Source organism: Diorhabda sublineata, chromosome 8 (genome assembly GCF_026230105.1).
Source record: "Diorhabda sublineata isolate icDioSubl1.1 chromosome 8, icDioSubl1.1, whole genome shotgun sequence".
In the NCBI taxonomy this organism is placed as follows: domain Eukaryota; kingdom Metazoa; phylum Arthropoda; class Insecta; order Coleoptera; family Chrysomelidae; genus Diorhabda; species Diorhabda sublineata.
In genome coordinates, this window is record NC_079481.1 from 7,019,822 (window position 1) to 7,043,851 (window position 24,030).

General features: G+C 31.1%; 1 protein-coding gene and 1 long non-coding RNA gene across 3 annotated transcripts in view; one reads left to right on the forward strand and one right to left on the reverse strand.

Moving 5' to 3' along the window:
* Positions 1–470: 470 nt before the first annotated feature.
* The window catches only part of LOC130448007 (uncharacterized), a 49,668-nt gene continuing 26,108 nt past the window's right edge, over positions 471–24,030 (forward strand). The window contains exon 1 of the long non-coding RNA XR_008910294.1: positions 471–1,333. This is a non-coding gene — a long non-coding RNA (uncharacterized LOC130448007). The remainder of the gene's footprint in view (positions 1,334–24,030) is intronic.
* Positions 1,327–22,452, reverse strand: LOC130448004 (ATP-binding cassette sub-family G member 4). Of its 2 annotated transcripts, XM_056785143.1 has the most exons (9): positions 22,290–22,452; positions 14,018–14,216; positions 11,689–12,003; positions 8,719–9,293; positions 8,382–8,660; positions 6,849–7,091; positions 6,673–6,773; positions 6,212–6,367; positions 1,327–6,129 (listed from the first exon to the last, which is right to left on the reverse strand). In XM_056785143.1, exons 2-9 carry the CDS (start codon positions 14,173–14,175, stop codon positions 5,779–5,781), a joined length of 2,178 nt encoding a protein of 725 aa, XP_056641121.1. In that variant the 5' UTR covers positions 14,176–14,216; positions 22,290–22,452; the 3' UTR covers positions 1,327–5,778. The 2 variants fall into 2 exon arrangements, with proteins under 2 accessions (XP_056641121.1, XP_056641122.1); XM_056785144.1 differs by lacking the exons at positions 14,018–14,216; positions 22,290–22,452 and adding an exon at positions 13,788–13,856.

Genomic DNA, 24,030 nt, shown 5'->3' on the forward strand with positions numbered 1-24,030 from the left:
TTTTTTGTTATCAGTATTCTAATTCGTCGATAATTATTGACGTTGACAACTGACATGTAAAAATTGAACTAATATCGTGCGAAAAAGATGGAGAACCAATGGGTGTCGAATGTTCTTTTATATTAGATAAAGAGAAGGTCATCAGTAGCGTGCACTTTTTAGTTATCAATATTCTAATTCGTCGATAATTATTGACGTTTACAGCTGTGAGTATTTTAATTGAAAATTTGTTTTTGGAATAAAGGTTTTGATGTATATAGAAAAGTTAGGTTATGTAAAATTGATTGTTTCTAAATAAATTATAATCTCAAATCACTGAGAATCGCACTAAACACGTGACTAATTAAATAATCGCAGGCTATATAAAATTCGTACAATGTTTTTTCCACTTTAAATCATAATTTTCTTTCTTTATCTATTTTTTAGTAATTTTTCAGGTATCTTAAAGGTAAATAAAATTCAATTTCATCCTGTAAAAAATGTATTATCACTTTATATATATATATATATATATATACATGAATAAATATATTGGAATTATTCCATAAAATCATATAACATATAAATAATACAAAATAAAATGAGTACCAGTAGATAGACAATTTTTTTTAATTAAAGTAGTACCTGATTATACTTTACAAATTTTAATTTTGTTATATTCACAAATAAAATTAAACACATCCCTTTGTTAACGAGCCGCTAATGTTAATAGAACAAGATGAACGTTTCAAAATCCACTATAAATTTCAATTTGTCGTTTTTGTTTCATAATTGTTTTATAATAAAGATTATTTGTGCTACTACCTAGATAAATTGAATTTACTACAATTTAGTTCAAAAATAAAATCCCTTTTTAACGAGTCGCCATTGATAAACATCAAAACATTTCAATAAGAATAGAGTGAGAGAGGTATAGAAAGATTGACAACAATTGCAAACTATGTTTTAGTTTTTTTATTTGCATTTCTTTATTTTTATTTTTAAATTAAAATTCGTTTTTTATCTGATTTAAAAAATTATAGATATTTGATATAACCCTAAGTTAATTACAAGAACAATGCGTTTTAAAATGAGTAGACAAAGAGAGGGAAATCAAACAAATATAGAATAACTTATGTATTAATCTAGTCGGCTGTTAACTGACAGTTAATTCAGAAGAAGGCGTTGGATTGTGTCGTGTCTGTCGTGAATAATTTTAAATTTTTATAAATTTAGTGTGGAGAAACTAATAATTAAATGTAAACAAATTGAAATAAGTGAAAGTTTTTAATGACTTTTGTGTGTAAAAGTGCAGTGGTATCTACAAAACACAATCATTTATCCAGGAGTCCAGGTATGTGTAAACTTTTTGTTGGGCTCACATAACCTATAAAATATTAGCTCGTCTAACAATAAGGAAGTATTCAATAAGCTAGATGGCAATTTTGGGTATAAATAATTTGTCTTGAAATATAAATTATGTAAATATAGGTTATATTTGAACATATATTTCAAAAACAATTTTATCTGAAAATAAAATTCAAGTGATATAAAATATTTGAATATAACAGGTAGATTCAATAATTTTATCGAAAATTATTTAAATAACTATTATTAGTTAAATCAAAACATTACTTTTCGTTTTAAATTTATTATAATTGGTTCGAATATTTATCGAAATTGAACATAAAATCACATACACCATCACAGAGAAAAATCAAAAAGTATTATTAGAAAAAAATTTCTATCACAATTGAATAAATGACTAAAGGGATTCTGCCTTTTAGGTCCGGACAATATCATTCGGTACGAATTGTTAATTTTGGTAATTTTAAAATATCAAATAATACTTTGTACAAATATATTTCTTCTCAATGTAATCATTTTACATGTGATCCAATTATTTTCAAACCCGGACTATTCTAAATTCTACTAAGTTCTCATTTTGAGCATAAAAAATTACCAAAATATACCTTTTTCAATATTATATCATAAAACTAAATAATAAAGTATAAGATCACCAATTCCACACAATACTTAAGAGTATATACTAAAACATTGATTGAAAAAATAATTATTTATGGATTTATTTTTGATTTTAAAGAAAAAAAATATAAATTAAACGTTTAATTTGACTAGGTTATTCAAAATTTAGAAAAAAATTGTATGTATACATTTTTATACACAAGAATCTTTAATTATCCCTCAAACTCTTTACGAGGAAACGCGAGTGTGAAAGTGAGGACAGGTCTGTTGTGTCCTCTCGTGTCCCTGTCGGTTTTATGGGCGTTTTCCCTATTTTGACTTTTTTTTTTAGTTAGGTAACATAAATTAAGAAATTATAATATCGGTAGGGATATAAAGTATATAATTCTCTTGAATCACGTCCGTTTTGTAGTGGACGTAGCGGGCAACTGTTTAAATCGAGAGTGAGGATGGCTGGTACTCCTGCCGCCTTAATTCGTGTCAAGATTACCTGAGAGACGCCTCGCGATAGTTTGGATCGGATATAACAGATGAGATATTCTTAGAAGATATTTGGCACCGTGGTATTGCTATTTAATTAATTTTATTTATATTGATTGACATTTTTTATTTTCTTAAGATATTTGTGTAAAAACTTTGATGAATTATTGAAGAAAAACTAAATCCATTTCGAATTGATACAAATCTTAAATCAATATAAATGAACAATGGATTTGGTCATAATAATAAATCGAATATGTAATATCCATGCTCGATACTAGGCTTTAGTCAAAATTGGTTACTAAAATACCATAAAAATGATATTAATTAGATAATATCGATTGATAAGATTCAATTTTTGTGATCACTTTAGCACTTTATATAATGAAAATAATTGATAAATCTCATTTATTCTTCCCTAAATAATCATCAGATATTTATTTATCGAAAAAAATTAGATTCAACAGAATCAATATGTACAGGGGTTGGTTCAAAATCATTATTATCTGTTTAAGGTATACAGGACTACTTTATATGTATTAAAAAATGAAGTTTTGTTCTAAGTTCGTTGATTCTGCTCCTGGGATCATTTTCACACGTTTATTTATCAAAAAAAAAATTGAATTGATATATTTAATATGTACAGGGGTTGGTTCAAAATCATTTTAGTCTGTTTGGGGTATTCAGTACTAGTTTGAATCTTAAAAAATTGAAGTTATATTCTAAGCTCGTTGATTCTGCGGATCGTTGTCACACGTTTATTTATCGAAAAAAATTAGATTTGACAGATTTAATATGTACAGGGGTTGGTTCAAAGTCATTATTACCTGTTTGGGGTATTCGGTACTACTTTGAATCTTAAAAAATTGAAACTAAATTCTAAGGTCGTTGATTCTGCCCCTTGGATTGTTTTCTTCTTTTAATTCAAAAATATTTTAGAAACAAATTTTGATCATACCCTTGATTCGGCCCCGGTTTTTTCGGGTTCTATTCATTCTTTTGATCGTTTCGTCTCTGTATGTTAACATCGGGTGTTGGGGCGACATCGTGAAAATTCCTTAACATCATCTCTTCTAATGTTAATTAATTAATTTTTTTCAATGTTACTTTAATCGAGTGAGAAGTACAAATAACTTGCACTGTTGCCAAACTTTTTTGCATTTGTGTAAGAATTTCTCATCAGGTATGAAATTTAGACAAATTCGTTTTTCAATAATTTGAAGATTTAGTTAAAAATTTGATGGGTATTCATCCTTAAATCAATACAAATATAGATTTATATATAAAATTATATAGTAAATAATGTTGATTGGTACAAAAAGAACCATTTTAATGTAATTTCGAAGACGATGCTTCCTTTCAATTGCACCTAAAATGTTTTTTAAAAAATAGTCTCTTCATTATCATTCATTTCATAAATTTTAATAAACAGAATCATGAAATTTTGCACAATATCTTATTTCTTCGAAAAGAAAAAAACTACACTGAAAAAATATCTTTTTTCAAATTTGAAATTCGTTATGTTTATATTATAAAGTCAAATTAAATTTGATTTACAATTTTTTTTGTATTTTATGATTGATTCTATTTATTATCATTCTTGTGACTTTTTCGTCGAAGGTGTAAACTATATTATTTCTACGACTATTTCTATATTGTTTTTTTTTTATTTTGCCATTGCTATGATTGAAAATGACCCAGACTATTCCTTCTTAAAACTAGTGATGTGTTTTTTATAAGGTACGGATTAAACAAATGGTATGATAATAAAAATGTACCATACATACAAACTCATTTAAATTGTAAATATACACGTCAAATCTGAAGTTATTAAAAAAAAATTTGTACCAAATTAAAGGGCGCAAATTTTGTGAATAACTTTAGCTCTTGTTTTTTGTGCAATATAAATGAGTCGGACTGTATACATCTTATGTAGTGCAAATTGATTATTTGTACAAAATACTGCAACAGTATTTTCATGATAGATAATTTAATTTAAAAATTAAAATAGATATTCCAGTAAATTTTTGATTTTTTCTTTATTTTTCATAAAAATAAATATTTTTGATATTTTATGGAAAGTTAAAAAAATGTGCTGTTTCCGATTGAATCATTTGTATAAACAGTGGTGCCAACTTGAGTATTATAATACTATATATTATATAGTATTATATATATAGTCCTAGAGAAAAGTTGTTAAAATAGATTTTAACAGAAATAAATTGTTTTTCAATTAGTAAAAAAATATAACAGTTTGAAAATAATTTGATAAAAGACCCTTACGAGTTGAAATTTGTAGTATTTATTATGATGATATTTACGACTAAATAGTTCCAAAATCGTTTAATAATCAATTTCAAATTTAGGGCATTTTATTGTTAAATTTAGGGGATTTTCAAATAGATTTGGGGAAACATTTTCTCTCAGTTGGCTTCACTGTCTGCAGTAGTTCCTATATTATCAACATTATTTTAATACTGAATCTTTCCATTATGGTTTCTGTTAAAAATTTATCTATTTTTTAAAAAAATAACAAAACATTAGTAGGAATAATATTTAAAGGAAATCGATCAGTTTTATGAGTATTTTTTAAGAATAATAATCAATTTAACTTGCCATATTAATAAAAATAATAAAAAAATAATTCAATCGAAATATTATAGCAAAGATATTAAAAATTAATTATGAAAAACAATGTATATAAGACAGATATGGCAAATAATTGAAAATAGATTTGAGCAGCATTGAAACTTTTTATAAAAATGTCAGTAAAAGATTTGATTTTATTTATTCGGTTTAACACTGTTTAGCTGCAAAAATTGTGATATTTTAGATTTTGGAATGTGTAAAATCTCAAGTAGGGTTAATTAAGTATCTAAATTGGCATTGGCACCATAGGATACCGGGAGTTTTCAAAATTGATTTACCCATTGGGTGGTATACAATTTTCTTGGGTAAATACATGGTTTGCTGGGATTTTTTTTAGATTAAAACTGTTAGAACATCAACGTCCATTTTTTATTGTGATACAGGGGTGTACTAGACGAATCAGTCTTTGTTTACTGAATTTCAATAATATAATGTTTATATTAACGAAATGAAACTCTTTAATTTGCACAATTAAAAATTGGAAATACATGATTAAAATTTCTATTTTTGAGTATTTTTAACTAATTTGAAAACTGATCGATCTACGATAAATATTTTTCGTAAAAATTTTGAAAAAAAAAAATACAAAATTGAGTATCTATTTTACTTTTCGCTGTTTTTGGGCAAATCTCACGATCTATTTATAATACTTGACTGTATTTGAAATAAAAAAAAAATGTAAATCTACCGATTTTGCATCAACTTGATCCGAAGCATAAAATACGCCACTATCCTGAGGAAAATGAAGAGTCCTCCTAATACCCCGACGTCGATGAGGTAACTTTCCATATCGCCGCTCATCGACATTTGTTCTAAAAATTTCTTGGGATATTTGAAATGACAGTAATCAATGTTACACGCCAATTTAGGCCTATCCATACCATATATTGCTATCATACAAGCTTCGAAACCGTACTTGAGGTAACTCAAATACGGTAACCACCTCAAATAGAAAGGAATGTCGTTTAAATTCGAGAAGAATCCCGAAAAAAGTACCATGGGGATGGTGGAAATCGGTCCGAGGAATACTCCACCCTGCAGGGAAAGAAAATTGTGTTAAGGTGGAAATATTTCGATTTAAAATTCAATATTTTCATTTTTTTTTTGTGGTACTTACCTCGATATTGAAAGCAGCACCAATAAGTAATCCAAAACTTTGTGATACCAACGCTATCAGTACCGTCACTAACAGTATCATACCGAATCTAGTGGCATCTAAAGGTTGAGATGTGATGAAGTAGACGCCTATAATGTAGCACAAGGTCATTACAATCTGAAAAATAAAAATTTTGACATATATAACTATGAAACAACCTTGTTTATACGTCCATATGTCAATAAAATAAGGTACCCAAGAAGCTACTACCCTCTCCACTCCCTTGGATCACTACTAAACGATCCCTTTCCTCAAAGCCTGCTATCGATAGTCTACGAAGAACTTCCTGAAAATTGTCTTGCCCCGCTTGACAATTCCTCCATCGCCGTTCTGCAGAGGAAATTTTTTCCTATATCAGGGCAAAATCTTAAACGTCCTCTTTCCAAAAAATATAGTATAGTATAAAAAAAATATGAACTCACCTGAAACGGTATGTCGGCCAAAGTTTTCGCCATGTAATAGGCTTTCAGGGAATACCAATAATTCAGGTGTTCCCTAATAGTTACAGACATCTCTAGCGGAACTAAAAACAATTATTATTCACAGGAAAATCGTCATTTATAAAATAGATTTTAGGGGTTAAAATTTGTGTACTTACAAGTTAAAATAGTCGGCATCATGGCTGTGTACATCATAAACATGACGCAGAAGAATAAACACCCTGCGTTACTAGTAACTTTAGCAGCGTCTTGTCCTATGTCGTAATAGATTAGGCCTATGAGACACCCTATCACAAAATGAGACACTATTCTCATTCTAGTCAGAGTTTTGTCCATTAAAATCATGTACATACTCCTTTTGAGCAAAATTGTAAATTGTTGAAGACCAGTCGTCGAAAAACCTACAAAAATCCATAGGAAAATGCTTAAGGCTGAGTGGTTATAGAGGCGCATCCGTCATAATATGTTATTTTCGATTTATTTCATCCTGTATATTGGAGGAAATATTTGAGGGTTGTAAATGTAAAAATTTTGATAAACAATTATGTATTTTCGTATTTTTGGTGTAAGGGATAGTTTTATACTATTAAAATCAGAAAGAACAATCTTTAAATAACTAAAATTTATCTAAATATAAATAATATTTAGCGGTAAATCTGGTAATCTGAGAGACATTAAAAATAGTATTATTTTCAAAAATGAACCGTTAAATAATTAGATGTTTTCTTAAGGTTACATGGTGAGAAAGGCGCATTCACCATACGTATAAGTTCATTTAGTTACTATATTTGGGGTTGGAAACTAAACGAATTGATGTTTTTTTAGACATTTCCGTGTTAGAAAATTCAGAAATTTCATTGAACCAATCAAGTACTTAAGGTTACGTGGTAAAAGTAGAAAGGCGCATCCACATTTGTGAAAATTATTAGAAATCTGGAAACGTAAAAAAATCCAATCAACCAAATACTTAAGGTTACGTGGTTTAAGAGGCGCATCCACCATACGTAGAAATTATTGAAAATCTCTTTTTTTGATTTTTAAATATTGGAAACGTGAAAAATTTCATTTAATTAAATACTTAAGGTTACGTGGTTGAAGAGGCGCGTCCACCATACATAGAAATTATTAAAAATCATTTTTTTTTTCGATTTTTAAATATTGGAAACGTGAAAAATTTCATTTAATTAAATACTTAAGGTTACGTGGGTGAAGAGGCGCATCCACCATACGTAGAAATTATTGAAAATCTTTTTTTTTTCGATTTTCAAATATTGGAAACGTGAAAAATTTCATTTAATTAAATACTTAAGGTTACGTGGGTGAAGAGGCGCATCCACCATGCGTAGAAATTATTGAAAATCATTTTTTTTTTCGATTTTCAAATATTGGAAACGTGAAAAATTTCATTTAATTAAATACTTGAGGTTACGTGGTTGAAGAGGCGCGTCCACCACAGGTATAAATTATAAATACTCGACTTCTTTCGATATTTGGAGGTTGGAAATGAAAAAAAATTCGTTTAACCAAATACTTAAGGTAACGTGGTTAAAGAGGCGCATCCACCATATATAGAAATTATATTTTTTCGATATTTGATTATGGGAATCGGGAAAAAATACAAAATATCCAAATAAAAAACCTCATTTAGGAATATGAGAGGTGAATCAACATAAAAATAGAATATATTTTACCATTTTTTTCCGAAGGCGATAGATTCTCGGACGAATCTAAAAGCGATGTGGTGCAAGTTACGGGCGTTGTGGGAGTTGCGGATTTGGCGGAACCATTTGGCACAGTAATCACATCTCCTGTGGTATTTTTGCAATGTCCAATATCTTTGACGATATCGTTGGATACGGTCTTACTATTTCTGTGATCGGGCGTTGCGAATTGATTACATCTACCGGCGTTTACGGCTATAACTAATTTTTGTACGTAATCACCGTGTTCCCCGCACGCCACTTCCATAACTACAAACGAAAATAATAAAAAATCCACACTGTATATAGTAATATTATTATTGATTACCGTAATCGGCTGGGTTGTGGTAACCGGGACAGTTGAGACCCATGCTGGATAGAAATGGTACTAGTCCTATTACGGGTCCTCTATAAATGCATTGTCCTTCGGCTAACATGTAGAGGTGATCGAACATTTCGAAGAGTCTAGCGGATGGTTGGTGGATGGTACAGATGATCGTCCTCCCCCCTCCGGCGAGCGATTTTAGTAAACAGAGACATTGAAAACACGAAGAACTATCCAAACCGCTGGTGGGTTCATCGAAAAACATAACTGGTGGATTATTAACCAATTCAAGACCGATCGATAATCTTTTTCTTTGACCGCCGGATAGATTTGAAGAGGTGATGTCGAGGCAACTCTGCAGTCCTAAATTTTCCAGTATTTCATTGACGACGACTTTTTTTTCTGATAGAGTCACGGTTTTACCCAATTTGAGATTGGCGGATACCATCATGGCTTCTTTAACTGTTAGGTGAGGTGATAGGCAATCGTCTTGCATTATATAACAAGACATTTTTCTGAATCTCCTCAAATTTCTCACTTTACCGTTAATTTTCACTTGACCGCTGAGATTTGATGTCCTGGAAAAGGATAAAATGCAAGAATTCGTTTTAGTTCGACTCGATTTTCCGCGGAAATGGTGTCCATCAGAAGTTAGTAGGCATATAAGAGGGAAAGAGATGAGAATAGCTTGGGACACCCTGATTCAAAATTAACAAAATATCTTTTGTTACCCGATAAGATTCCTATTAGTATTCGTAGATTGTTCTGACTTAGGTCAGAAGATCTTCCCTGGTCATAATTTCCCAGGAGAGTCTTTGCCTGTCACATCCACTGTAAATAAACTCCCTTAATAAAACGATAAACCGATGCCTGACCCAGAAAATTCAAAATAACCTACTCAATATTCAAATAACACACAATTAAATCAATTCTTCCCGATGTATCTGACTTTGGGAAAACCCAAAACCTTCTACCCACTCTTCCATACTTATACGAATCCAGGCGAGGCGTTTGGAATCGTGGAGAAATTTTTTCTGTTTCGAGGTCGCGAAGCTATCAGATCTCGAAAACCGAGACTTCAGCGAAGCTGCGCCGTTTCCAGAGATTTGGCTCGCCCGACCACAGAAGAATTCAGGTTCCATGAAGGGCTTATCAGCTATTTAAACTCCCTTCACTCCTGTGAATCCTGGAATAGTTGGTTTGGGAGATTCTTAGACGTGTTTCAAACATATTCGATAGGGATCAAACCTGGATTTCGTGCAGTCCATTTAATAGCACTGATATCAACATATTTTAGTACCTAGTGGTACTTACTATGTACAGGCGCGAAAACGCGAAACTATCCCTTTGGTTTCGGCGATAATCCCTTCCAGCGTGCATCCCCTTGAGGTCTGAGTTGTTGGGGGCCAGATCGGGAAAATACGGTGGACGATGGAGTCATGTTTCATCTATCGACGTATTGAGGATTGAGCAGCTCCAGAAACTTGATATCTTTAGGGTCGCGGTTATGTCAATCAGCTTCACTTTTTTGATGTTTTCGCATCCTTCAAGCTTGACAAACCACTTTTCAAGTCCGATTAATTTCTATCAAACTAAGCATTGATTTCAATAGTATTTGTTTTGCCAAAAATTCCTTTTTTCCCAATTTTGAAAACCAAATGTTATAATTCACAAACTGAGAGTATGTCAGTTGTCAAAATGATAGTGGCGCCATCGTCTTGGAGATATTGACGAACTAATATGATAATTTTCCAATAGACAAATTTTGCAAATTAACTTTGCTTATAATTCATTAAAAAAGTCAGTCCTTCATCAGAATCTACGATAAATAAGTACCATATACGAGTGATTCACGATAATTAGGTTAATTATAGTAATGGCGAAAGTTTTCGAGTAGAAACTCAGCCAAAAGTTGAAAAAAACTGTTGTAGAATTTAATTTTTTGGTGGTTATTTCAAAAGGTTTTAAAACGAGCATTATATACGGGTTGTCCCACGACGAGTTAAAACTATCTGTATATGACGAAATACTTATAGTAAAATCATGAAAATTTCTACGTTTGTGTTTTCGGATACGATCTTTTCAACTAAAATATTTTCAAAGATGGCCGGTTCTACTAGAACCTGTAACTTTGTTATTTTAAATAGAACATCCTGTATATTAATACATTTTTGAAATCTACGTAAAATTTTAGTATACTTTTGTCTAAAAACTTTTTTTCGAAAAATGCATGCTTTTTAAGTTATTAATTTTTTTGTAAAAAAATTTAACCATTGCAGACCCTTATAAATTATTTTTTTACAAGGATACCATTAAAGATATGGAAATAGTTTCTGTTCGATTGCTTTTAGCGAGGTCAAACGTATTTGGATCTATGTTGAAAAATTTTTCATTTTATACAGGGTGAGTATAAAAAGTGTTCAAAGTTTAACTTGATAAATAGGACCACCCGGTTTTTTCTATTTTAATGCATTTGGGGGTAAAAAATAAGTCAAATTCATGTATACTTTTCTATACGTAAACCTTACCGTTATCCGGATATTAAATGTTTTCTGTAAATTTTTAGACGTGTGATCTAAATTTTATTTTGACCCGTTGTTACAAACACTAAGAAATAAAAAAAGTATTTTTCTTTATCTTGTCGAGATCTGTAAAAGAAATCAAATTAATTTGTACCGGAAGTCAGCCATATTTGAAAATATTTTAATTAAAAAGACGTATCCGAAAACTTAAACGTAGAAATTTTCATGATTTTACTAGTATTTACTAAGTATTTTGCTACATACAGATAGTTTTAACTCGTCGTGGGACACCCTGTATATGTACATAAGGAACCGGTATTGTTAGTGAATGGTAGGTTCACGATGAGGTTAGTTTAGGTTTTTGCACTATACAAATCGCGAAAATATCGAAATATAACTTTGACATAAACCTGGTATATACCAAAATTATTAAAAATAAATATTTACTTACTTGTAACCGGCCAAAATGTTCATCAATGTGCTTTTACCGGCTCCCGAAGGTCCCATGATTCCCGTCAATTCGCCAGACTTGCATTTTCCGCTGATGCATTTCAAAATCGTCTTGTACCCCCTTTTTCTACCCTCCGATACCGAATAGGATAAATCGTTGAAGGTAATATCGACCGGAGGTCTTTTCGGTAAATGCGTTAACGATATCATCGGTCTTTTGTGATTACTGGGACTGCTATTCGGTACTTTTCTCAACGCGCCCCCGCTGTTGATGGTTATCGACGACGAGCCGTTGTATAAGTTAGTCTGAGAGCCACTGGAATACGAATAAAAACACATACGTTAGCGAGGAATTTAATTCCAGGTTATTATTACTATTTGTTCGTTAATAAAGTGACCTTTTCGACGGGGGCCAATTGAGATAAGTGCCGGTGATTACTCTCGAGAAAAATATACAATATCATCCGATTTCATTTATTATTGGGTCTCATCAGTATAATACACCTATATTTCTTTCACAGCTTCAACAAACTCAAATCTTGTTCTTTTTCGTACAGATTTGATCTTATGAAAAATGTAGAAGTCGCGTGGTGCACGATCCGGCGAGTTAGGCGGATGGTCTAACACTGGAATGTTGTATATGCGAGTTTCTTTAAAATATTTAAATCGAACACGACAATCCGTTGCTTTTTCACGCCAAAACAAAAAAAAAACAGTTTCTATATACACGAAGGCAACGGTTATACTGATTTGTCATCAGATACGGTGGACATCGCGTTCGGAAAAGTAGGCTCAGGGTTTCGTTACTGGCCACGTGTCACGATTTTATTTTACATTGGAAAAACCACATACAGAACAGTTTCGTTGAATAATTATTTAAAAAATTATTTTCTTTTATGGGGTTCAAATCTTCCCTATTCAAAACTAGCATTATGGTTAGATTCCATCGACCTTGGTACCTTTCACCATACTAGCCGTTAACGACCTTCAAATTCTCGGAAAAAAATAATAAATGGGAATTGAAAAACTTAATATACGATTTATACAGGGTCTGTTCTGAAAGTGGTTGGATTTTTATTCGTGAAAATAGTGAAAACGGTTAGAATTTTTCGTAATAGCACCCTTCTGAATCTACACACTTCTGCTAAAAAGTTTTCCGGAAATTTTCTGGAATCCTGTCCAGTTGACTATACAGTGTGTCCCACGATTAGTTAAAACTATCTGAAATATTTAAGAAGATGGCCGGTTCTACTAGAACCGGTAACTTTGTTATTTTAAATAGAACACCCTGTATATTAATAAATTTTTGAAATCTACGTAAAATTTTAGAATAATTTTGTTTAAAAACTTTTTTCGAGAAATGCGTCCGTTTTGAGTTATTAATTTTTTTGTAAATAATTTAACCCTTTTAAATTATTTTTTTACGGGGATACCCTTAAAGATATGAAAATGGTTTTTGTTCAGTTTTTTTTAGCAATGTCAGATGTATTTGAATCTATGTTGAAAAATTTTTCATTTTATACAGAGTGTGTATAAAAAGTGTTTAAAGTTCAACTTCATAAATATCAAATCTCCTTATGTTTTTAAATAGAACCACCCGGTTTTTTCTATTTTGGTGCATTCAGGGGTAAAAACTAAGGTAAATTCATGTATACTTTTCTATAACCCTTAGCGTTATCCAGATATTAAATGTTTTCTGTAGATTTGTAGATGTTAAAATTTTCACGATTTTACCATATACAGATAGTTTCAACACGTCGTGGGACACCCTGTATAGTTAACTGGACAGGTTTCCAGAAAATTTAGAGTTTCTGGGATACGAATTTAAAGTTTGACTATTTTTGGTCTTTGCTGCGCCTTTTTCCAAAGACTAATTTGTTGGATAGAAATTGGTAGAATAAGGAAAATTTTAATAGGAGGAGGGTTTTTTGGAGTGGGCCCTGATATAGGAATTGCTCCTCTGCAGGAAACCTGAGTCAGAAAATAGCTTAAAAACGGAATTTTTCTCAATAAAATACTTGTTTTAGCATATTATACTCAGCCAGCAACAACTAACAGATCTACTAACTAAATTTTTTGTTATTTTTTATAATAACTTACTAGATAATCATGATTTATACACTACCGATCGCAATTCAGTCGTTCAACCACTAAACGCATTCGACTACTGATTCGATCTTCAAGTGCAATAGATTCCAGATTAATTTCAAGTATTAATTGTTTTTAACAACATTGTATGAGCAAATGTGTAAAGTTCAATTATCGGAATATATTTTATTACGTATCTTTCCGGTCAGACGTTGAAATAAAAAAAAAAATGATTTGCTTACCTTAAAACAGAGGCGTTATTTAGAGATTCAGTTTCCTTGTACAAAGGCGAACAAGTCGCTTTGGTGTAAGCGACAGCTTGATTCGTGTCATCTTGATCCAAAGATAAATTTATTTTTATACATTTTGAATCATCCGCCATTTTCTTACGTTTGGTCATAAGTTCTTCAGGCTGTGCCACCCTTAACAACCAACAAAAACCTATAACAAAAATTTTTTTAGGACGTTAACTAACAAATTTCCCCTTGGGAAGTATTTGAAAGCGACTATCTCGAAACCATTAGCCTTAGCTTTATAATGAATGTTCTATGTCGTGAAAATCATAATTTATTTGAAATGAGTATTTAGTGTTTTCGCCACTGGTCCTAATAACAGCTTCCAATCGCTTTTTCGTGGATCTAATAAGTTTATTTGCTTGATGCTATCCCATTTTTAGTTAACGCCGTTTAGAAATCCGATTTCTAGACTGTTGCAAGCTTTCTAGCCCGAACTTTTCTGTTAAGTAGCGGAAATTCCAATATACTGTAAATATTACCTTACGTTACCTGCAGTATGATGAATTTTTCGCCGAAGAACCGACGTTATCCCTTAAAATTTCTTTTATGTATTGGTTCGCACTTAAACTCCCCGTTCCACCGCCACAAACCTCCTCCAAAAGCCACATTCTCTTTTATGCAACACCTCGTGCATCTTTCTCCAGGTCTTCTGAACAATGAGACCAAGCAGGTCTCTAATTAACCTGTTTTCTGGCAAATCCTGGGCTGGGGTTAATTTCGAGCCAGTAGCCCTGTAGGTTTCTGACCGTCCAGACACCAACTGCCACAATTCACGTTTTTCTGAGCCCTTGAACGACGGTAGCCGCCTTAAGTGTTCTTCTGAGTGTCCAGCATCTCCTTGCATTTCTTGGCGGACTTGAATAACGGAGATTTTGATTTCTCAGCGTTGAGCTGACAATAAATCGATCATCTCTGACTGACTCTTGTCGAGTCCACCGGCCATTTTCAGCTGAGACTGGCCAAACTTGAAGATTTTACTCCAAGGACTTGCGATTCCAGGGGGTCGAGTTTTTTGCTCCCTAGTGTATAATTTTATCATAAAATTTCGCATTTGCTTGGTGGAAAGCGACAAATGAAAAGATGACGGTAGAGGTACATAATGGTTCTAAAAATTCGCTGGATTGAGTGCGAAGACTTCAATAAATATTCTTTTTTTCAAAAATAACACTTTTTTTGATAAACTAACCGTCATCGTATACTATAAAATTATTACGAGATTTCTAATACATTTAAACCTAATCAAATCATTTACGATATAAAATAATTTTGTTGTAATCCATCTCGATTCCAAATTATTACAATGTTGGAATATTGGAATAAATAATCGTTAGATACCTTAATTTTTGGATTAAGTACTCGAGAAAACATTATTACGATAATAAATGATTTATTTTGAAATAGTAGAACAAAAACTTGCGGAATCTCTCAAAATTTAATTTACGAAATAGAAAATTTCTAATTACTTTGAGTCTAAATAGATTTCAAGTTTCAGCTTAGATCCATTTTATTATGCGAGAGTTGAGATCCCTGATATTGACATTTTCAGTGATGAACGTACTCAGAATGTTTCGTCGTGCGATGATTTTCGACGTGGAATAAACCAAAATTTGACAATCGTTCAAAAAAATGTCGATTGGTGCTCAGAAATGATGAAAAGATTCAATGACGGTACTTCAAAAATCACCGAGCTCACACACATCATTTCAAACAAAAACGTTTTTGAATAGTCAAAACATCGAATTTGATGGGTCTTCCGCCTTCCGCAGACAAAAATAAATCGCGAGTTCAACGTTTTTCTAGACCCGAAGAGGCGGTTGGTGCGTCCAAATCATATGTTTTGGAGGTACCTTAATCGGAATGGGAAAAATGCTTCGACAATTGGTTCAAACGCATGTAAAAGTGTTTTTGTTTGTCGAAAATTAAGTAGCAACCCTCTTAATAGACCACTCAGTCAAGTTTTTTCGAAAAATGTCGTCCTGTTATGAAATTTTTGATCAAAAAAGGATTAACAACAACACAAATCAAAAATAGATCGGAGGCTGTTTAAGGCGACTTGTGTCATTCAATTTCAACAATTAATAATTGGTCTAAGTTGTTTAATTGTTGACGAGAATCTTTAGAAGATGATCCATGTCCTGTGACGACGACTATTCCAATAAATTGCTGGCATTTCCAAAACAAGGATTCTACATGAGGACCAAGAAAGTGTAATCTGGAAAGGACTTCTTGCGCAAAACAGGCCACCCTGCTTTGCTTTCTAAGTCTTCTATACACGAATGTGGCTTTACACAGATGTTGGGTACCTACGATATAGTCCTGATCTGATTCCGTAAGACTATTTTTTTCGCGAAGCTGTAGGTGGCATAGATTGTGGATTTTTGTCGCTTATGTAGCTGTTCTGGAATGGGCTTTGTCACTAATCAAAATAATACTTGGAACAATTAATAAAAAAAAATCATTATTAGTCGTAAGAAAAATTTTTTGAAATTTTTTTACGAGTGTTCATATTTTCTATTGTTTTAAACAACGTATTGACAGAATAAAATTCTGAATGATGAATATGAAATTAATTTCGTCAACAATTGATTATAGCATGTTTTCAATTTCTGGTCACGTTTGTTTGTTATCCGAAGGTGAAATATTCGCCTTACTAATATGAATCATATCAATAATTATGAAACAAATCATAAAAACCAAAAAAAAGATAAGAGAAACGATTGAGAAGGAAGGGGAAAAGATCAGAGAAACGGATGTGTGACCTGGCGCATTGTCTTGATGAAAAAACTCGTGTTGCAAAAAGTAATTCTTCGCCGTAGATCAACGCCATGACCTTGCCTGCAGATGGAACGGTCTTTGGACGGACCCTGTTCCCTTTCATCCAAAAATTCGTGAATTTCTGTGAACCATGGCCAAACGCTCGATGGAAACGTCTTCACGACGCTGCGATGCTGGTTTTAGCGGGTCGTTTAAACTCTGCCACCAAATATTTTACTGTTGATAGGATCAGTTCCACTTAGAAAAGAATCTAGTTCAGCTTGTACATTGGTTTGGCTACATTGTACGGTTTATAGAGAGTTTGAAACGACACGTAGAACAAGCATAACCCAACCTAGCTTAAACTAAATTTGAAAAAGACTTAAAGAAAAGTCGAAACGTCAAATTTTATCTTTCTTCCAAAAATTATTGAAAAAACTAATTTTAAAACAGAACAGAACATTTAGATACATTAATTTTGAATTTATAGACATTTTTCGGTTTTTTCGTGCTCAGATTACTTTTTTTAAAAAAATTATTGTATTTATGGTTAGAGTACATTCTAATGATGAAAAAAATGACTGCCCCCAAGTGCTTAAACAATTTTATATTCCACATTTAGAGTCCCTAATCCCTAATATACAAAAAAAATCTGCAATTTTGAAAAATCATTAGCTGATCTATACTCGTAATTCAAAGTTCAGTACCACGTACAAATCATGTATATATTCCGATGAGGTAGCTGATTAATTTCATATCTAGTTTGTTAGACTAATGTAGCGACATAAAATTGTTTATAACCTGTAAATTAATACAGATATCCTTGGAATTGTCATATATGCAAGAATAGCTTTTAGATAAATACGTTCGACATTCTTTAATGAGTTTTATCTTGTTTTGTTTTGTCGACATACCATCGATAAACTACACCCACCATTAATTTATTTAAGAAAAAAAAACTACAACGATTGCAAATTCACTTAAAGATAATATATTAATGCCCAATCAAGTTTTTATGAGCCCGAGAAAATAATAATTGACTAGTAATAGTTAATCGTAGTTTGTTTATTTTCTTAAAATCCATCTGAGTTTTTTTTTGCAATCTGAATTTTGAAAATCTTCTCGCTCATTTCAACCCACCTCTTGACAAGGGTCTTTGGCGGTTTAAAACACTGAAGATGAACGTATTGTATTGATCAGTAAACGTGATCAACGACTCGTGGGCTCAGAAATACCAGATCGGATCAATGAATCTGAGGATCTTCTACAGTGTAAAGGAGATTGAGAGAAACTGGTCATTTTGGATGGGTAGCAGGGAAGAAGACGTCAAAATAAAATTGAGAGGTTGCAGTGGGCTAAATAACAAAAAATCGGAGGTATGAAATGTGAAAAAGATCGAGGAGTTTAAGTTTTGAGGTCTAATACTGGTAAAAATTGAAAGAATTTTGAAGGAAGAAGACTATAAAAATATTAGAGGAAGTTTTGGCTGGCATGACAACGATCCTAAGCATTCCTAGAAAATTTGAAATAATTGGAAAGGAAGAATTCACTGAAAGTGACGATTTGGGCGTCACAGTCGCCCGAACTCAACCCAATTGATCTGTGGGACAAATTTAACAGGAAAGTCACAAATCAGTGCCCTATTTTCACTTCAAATTTTTGGATTATATTGAAAAACGAATGGAACCATATGGACGACGATTATTTTTCGAAAATATTACAGGAAATGCCAAAATTGTGCAACAAAATTCATATATTACGTTATTCGAAATATAAATATCAAAATCGAAAAATCGTTTTGTTTTTATTTGTGTGTATCAAGCGAGCTAAGGGGTGAGCAAAAACTTTTGACCAGTAGTGTATATATAAAATCAGTTAATACGACTGCTATTTCGTATTTTCAAAATTTTAACTTCTTTAGACACATTTTCTCAATATTTCCATAAAATATCAATTTTATTTGGTTATTTTCACTTTATTTGCCGCAAAAATAGAGAAATCGAGGATTGAAAAAATTTTTTAAAACTTTGATAACTACATTTTTTTACCCCTATAAAATTGGCTGGCTCGAGTCAAAAAAGTGGGTTCGCGAATCAAAAATAGTTTTTGAAATATTCAAAAAAAAGTTGTTCCAACAGAGCCCCCTCAAAAATATTCGTAAAAATATTTATCGTAAACGAAAAAATGTGAAAACTTTCGAGTGTCCTAAGCTTCAAACTTTTTTTCAATAGTTTTTTTGGAACACGTGTTGAGAATTAAATATTTGTTGAAAGTTTTAAAATTCCCAGTTCTCCGTCTATTTATTTATTTTACTTTTTAAAGTACAGAATCAAAAGGATTTTTGAAAAAAAAAACGGCATCTCGCTAATTATTTAGATAAGTAATCAAAACCTGAGACTGAATGTTTTTTCCTAATCATATAAAACGCGAAATAGTTATTATTTTATTGCTTTTCAAAGAATCCTAATGTAAATATTTTGATTACATACCTGGTCTAACGAACTTCTATATCTGTGACTACGTTAACGAAAAATATTTGTATAAAACTTAACTGAAATATGTGAGTAAATTCTACAATTATTTTAAAGAAAAATTATTTGTTATACAATTTTCTTCAAGTTTAAAACTTGGAGGGTTTTCAAGTCCAAAATTTTACCTTCATTTCCTCATAATTATACGAAAATTCCTATGATATGGCAACGCTGATGTGATTATGTCAAATCTGACATTGACATCTTGAAGTTTGACATTTTTAATGGTGATGGTGCGATGATTTTCGACGTGGATTTAACAGTGATGAAGCACCATCTTTAGCAACCGTTTTTGGCTGGTTTTCGGACTTAGTCGTGGTCGCACAGGATGAAGTTCGTCCAAAATCGGCTGTGTGCCAGAAAACATCGATGCTGTGCGTAAACTGATATTGATATCACATTTTGAAGGTACCTCAATCTCAAAAATTTAATAGCAACTCTCGTATTCTTAATAATTTAATTATATTGGTAACATTTCGTAAAACAATGGTAATTTATTAATTTCTTCAAAATGTAAATTGTCTCTCGATAATTATATAATTTGTATAAATTAAAAACCATAAAATGGCTGATGTATATAAATAATTCCGTTTAAGTTACTATTTTAGAGAATCATTAGAATATTTAAATTATTAGAATATTTGATCACCATAATAATTAATAATTAATTCTAGGTTATTTTTTTTGAGACACAAGGACATTGTATTTTTATCCAATATAGGTAGTTACATCGTAAATTTATGCAAATACATAAACTTTATTCTAATTTTGTTGAAAATATATAAAAAAATAAAAAAAAAGACAGAGTGAGAATATATATAAAATATATATATATATATATATATATATATATATATATATATATATATATATATATATATATATATATAAATTAGCCCCTTCGTAAATAAAACAATGAAAACCAAACAAAATTCCACAGGGAGTTAATTGAAAACTAAAAAGAATCTCTAGTCGTCGATACGAGGTCTGTCTAAAAAATTTCCGACCTTAACCTGAACGTCACGAGAATTTCAGCCATTTTGATCCTTTGTGTGACATTTCAAGTTTTTATGTTGATCTTTTGTGATAATAACACTTTACTGCTAACATGCGAGTATTTTTGCAACAAGATGAAACCGCAAATATGTTTGTGAAACAATTATTAGACATTGGAAATGGAATATACAAAAGAGGGGATGTCTTGATCCCGCGTATTCCGACGGATTTTAAACGTTTACAATTTCCGGTACGTCTGGCATTTGCGATGACCATAAATAAATCGCAAGGCCATTCTTTGGAAGTTAACGGAATCAACTTGAAGTTTCCCCGTCGTGAGCTCACATTAGTGGGACTGAAACAAAACGATCCAACCCGCCAAAAAGCATGGATGTTGCTGCCCCAGCAGCGGTTTCAAATTTCAATCCCACCAACATGAAATGGCTGAAACAAAGAATTAATTAACCGTCCTTCATATTTATCAGATCTGACCCCTAGCGATTTTATCTTATTTTCTAATCTTAGGAGAAGGAAGGAAAGATTGTCATAAGTAAACGATTATTTTGAATATTAAGACTATTACTTCGAAAGATAAGTGGATTTTTAAAAATCAAAATGATTATGGAAAAACTTCTATTCGTATAATCCTGAAGGTCCTTTACTGATTTTTTTATCAATTATTTTACGATTTATTACAAATAAATCTAAATAAATTATAACCAGAAGCAATTATTTTTCAATATATGTGGACAATTTCATAACATCTTGTCGTCCTTGATTTTCGGTCAAACCTTCTACGTTTTGTTTTCAAATAAATATCGAATAACAAAATAAGATTTAATTTTAATTTATGCTTTTTCGAATAATTTTACGAAATCGAGAAAATTCAATTCATTTCATCTACAACCACAAGACGACGACTTTACATCTTTCTATTTTGAAAATTTTAATCGCGTGTTAATTCGATGGTTAGCGCGTGAAAAAACGTATTATTAAGGTCTCCGTAGTGTAGTAGTTAGAGTACGAGGCTCACATGCGGTAGGTCCCAGGTTCAAATCGCGCTAATGCCATTTTTTGTTTTTCTACTTATGTAGTAATAATTATTTTTAGTTATAATCTTGATTAAAATATTAATAAACATATTTTATACGGAAAAATACCATTAAAATTCTGTATTTTGATAATATATTCGATATTAGAAAAAATATTGTATGCAATTCGTGTGTAAAGCCCTTTTTTCGTCTCATGTGTTTGTCGACAATTTTCATATTCGTCGAAAAAATACGACTTTACATATTTGTTACATAAATAACTATTTAATTATAATTTTTTGGTTTAAATTCGTTGAAGGTGTAGCATATTAATTTCTTATTCTCTGCTAATTTATATTAAACTAAAATATAATTTTTTCTATTTGCCCTTGTGACAGTTACATTCTTCCATTTCCCTAACATCTATTCTTAGCGACATATAAATATTTAATAAATTTTATTATCGATTATGGAAGCAATTTTCTACCATAAATTTCCAGACAATTAAATTAATTATTGCAAAAAGAAATTTGTTACGATACTAAAAATGACTTTTTATTTTACTAATAATAATAATATAAATTATATTAATGTATATGAACAATGTAATACTGTTTAACACATTTATGTTAGTTTTAAAACAATAATTCTAATCAGAATCAAAGTTCGACTGCATTTAATACAAAAAAACACTCTTCCTTAACAAACCAAACAAAAACGATGACTCACGAATCACTCTTCACGTACCAAACATCCCGATTGTTTAAATCCAATCAAAAATCTTTAACGAACATGTTGATAGTTATAATGACGATTATTAAAAATAAAAAAAAATAGAAAGCCGTAATACGTAATACGATAATTACCCGGAAAAACTACGAAAGGTTAATTTTGACTTGTACTCACCATTTACACCGATAATACACTTAATAACACTTTCTTCCAGATCTTAATCATTAATATCATCGATCTATAAAGTTCTAATTTACTTAATAAACAACATCTTTTAGTTTTCAGTATTCGTCAGCTGTTCCGCTTATACCAACACAAAGGTTTTGGTGTACTGATCTAATAGTGTGTATTCTAGGCTATGGAGTTGAATGCGACTGTGTTTAATCGACGTTGCCGGATCGTCTAACTTGAACGAAAAGTGTTGCCTCTTTGTCTCAATCAGTCGATCTTTGTACCACTGCAGATTTGATATTATCATTGTTCGAAATTATGAAATATTTTATTTAAAATAAGTGTCTTAAATAGTAAAATGATTTGCATTATCTAATCATTTAAATAATTAGAAATAAGCACATTTATTTAACAAAATTTTAATTGAAATTTAAAAAAAAAAATTTAACTATATTTTTATTAAAAATAAACGTGAAAGTGAACGGAATAAAATAAATAATTAGTCTAACCTTGCTTGTAAATCAAAAAAGTAATCACAAAGACTTTCATTTGTATTTTTAAATATATTTTATTATAATTTCGGGTTGGTTAGAAGAAATTGTCCCGATAAAGGGATGAAAAATGTGAAATGTCCGTTTTTCACGCTTATCTCGTGGAAAAATAGTTTTCACAAAGTCGCAGTACTACCTTTCGAATATATAATATAAATTTCTCATTTAAATAACTATAAATATTTAATTACGTGTTTTGTAAAATATCCGCAGTCAAATTAGTGCGTAAAGGTCATTAACTATCATTTATTCTTTACTACTCTGGAATTCCAACCGATCCGACAACGCCGCTTCCCCCACACGATATAAAGAATCGAAGTTCCTTGGTTCGCGTGTACCTATCACAAATTATTCTAAAGCGTTACACTTTAGGTTCATATTATGATTCAATTTGACGTAAATATCGCTCTTACGGTATTCGGTGCAGACGAACTGATGAGTGTTGTCCTTACAGGGAAGTTTTTGAACTTTGGCGACTATGTTCGGTACAATTGGTGTGCAAAAATTTGAACGGCGATGAATAAAGCCCCCGTAATGGAATGATGAGGCTAGATTATTGTCCGTAATAGTTTTATTTGGTTTCCCACTTATTGTTTAGATAATGACATACATTATTATTGTTATTAGAGATATTTTATTCTGTCATACATAGTCTCCTTCGAATTTTGCTTCCTTATATCGAGTGTATCATCTATACCCAAATTCATTCACAAAAAAGTTTTAGCTTTAAACAAAATAATTTTCAAATCAAATCTACGTAACGCGGGACAAGGAAGTTTAAGCGCTATTTACCCTAAATTTAAGTGAGAAAAAAATATAGTAATTAATCTTCAGAAGACGTGAAATCATGTTTGCTTATGAAAATTGATATCAGCAAATTGTTTAGCTTTTAATCAACAATGATATAATTTTAATACTTCTGGTAACTAAAATTATTTTAACGTATCCTATATTAAAATCAATACAATGGAGCTTAAAATTCTTCACAACCAACGTTGCATTGAAACTAAACTTCTCTATCAGAGTTGTCGGTCATTTGACTTTTATCATGTTTACCAACTAGTGAAAAATAAAATAACCACGTCCTGACAATTTCTCGCGTTGATTGTGATGAAATGATTTCTTGGCGCTGCAATGGATTTTAAATCTACAAAAATAAGTTACTAAAGTTGGTCATCCAAAAATATAAATAT

Bases quoted from the DNA above. Each gene is read 5' to 3' on its own strand.
- LOC130448004 (XM_056785143.1), bottom strand. From the start codon at position 14,175: ATGACCAAACGTAAGAAAATGGCGGATGATTCAAAATGTATAAAAATA. The intron at 12,004-14,017 runs GTAAGCAAATCA...TTCGTATTCCAG, and splicing joins AATAACGCCTCTGTTTTAAG to TGGCTCTCAGACTAACTTAT. The intron at 8,661-8,718 runs GTAATCAATAAT...TTTCGTTTGTAG, and splicing joins CCACAACCCAGCCGATTACG to TTATGGAAGTGGCGTGCGGG.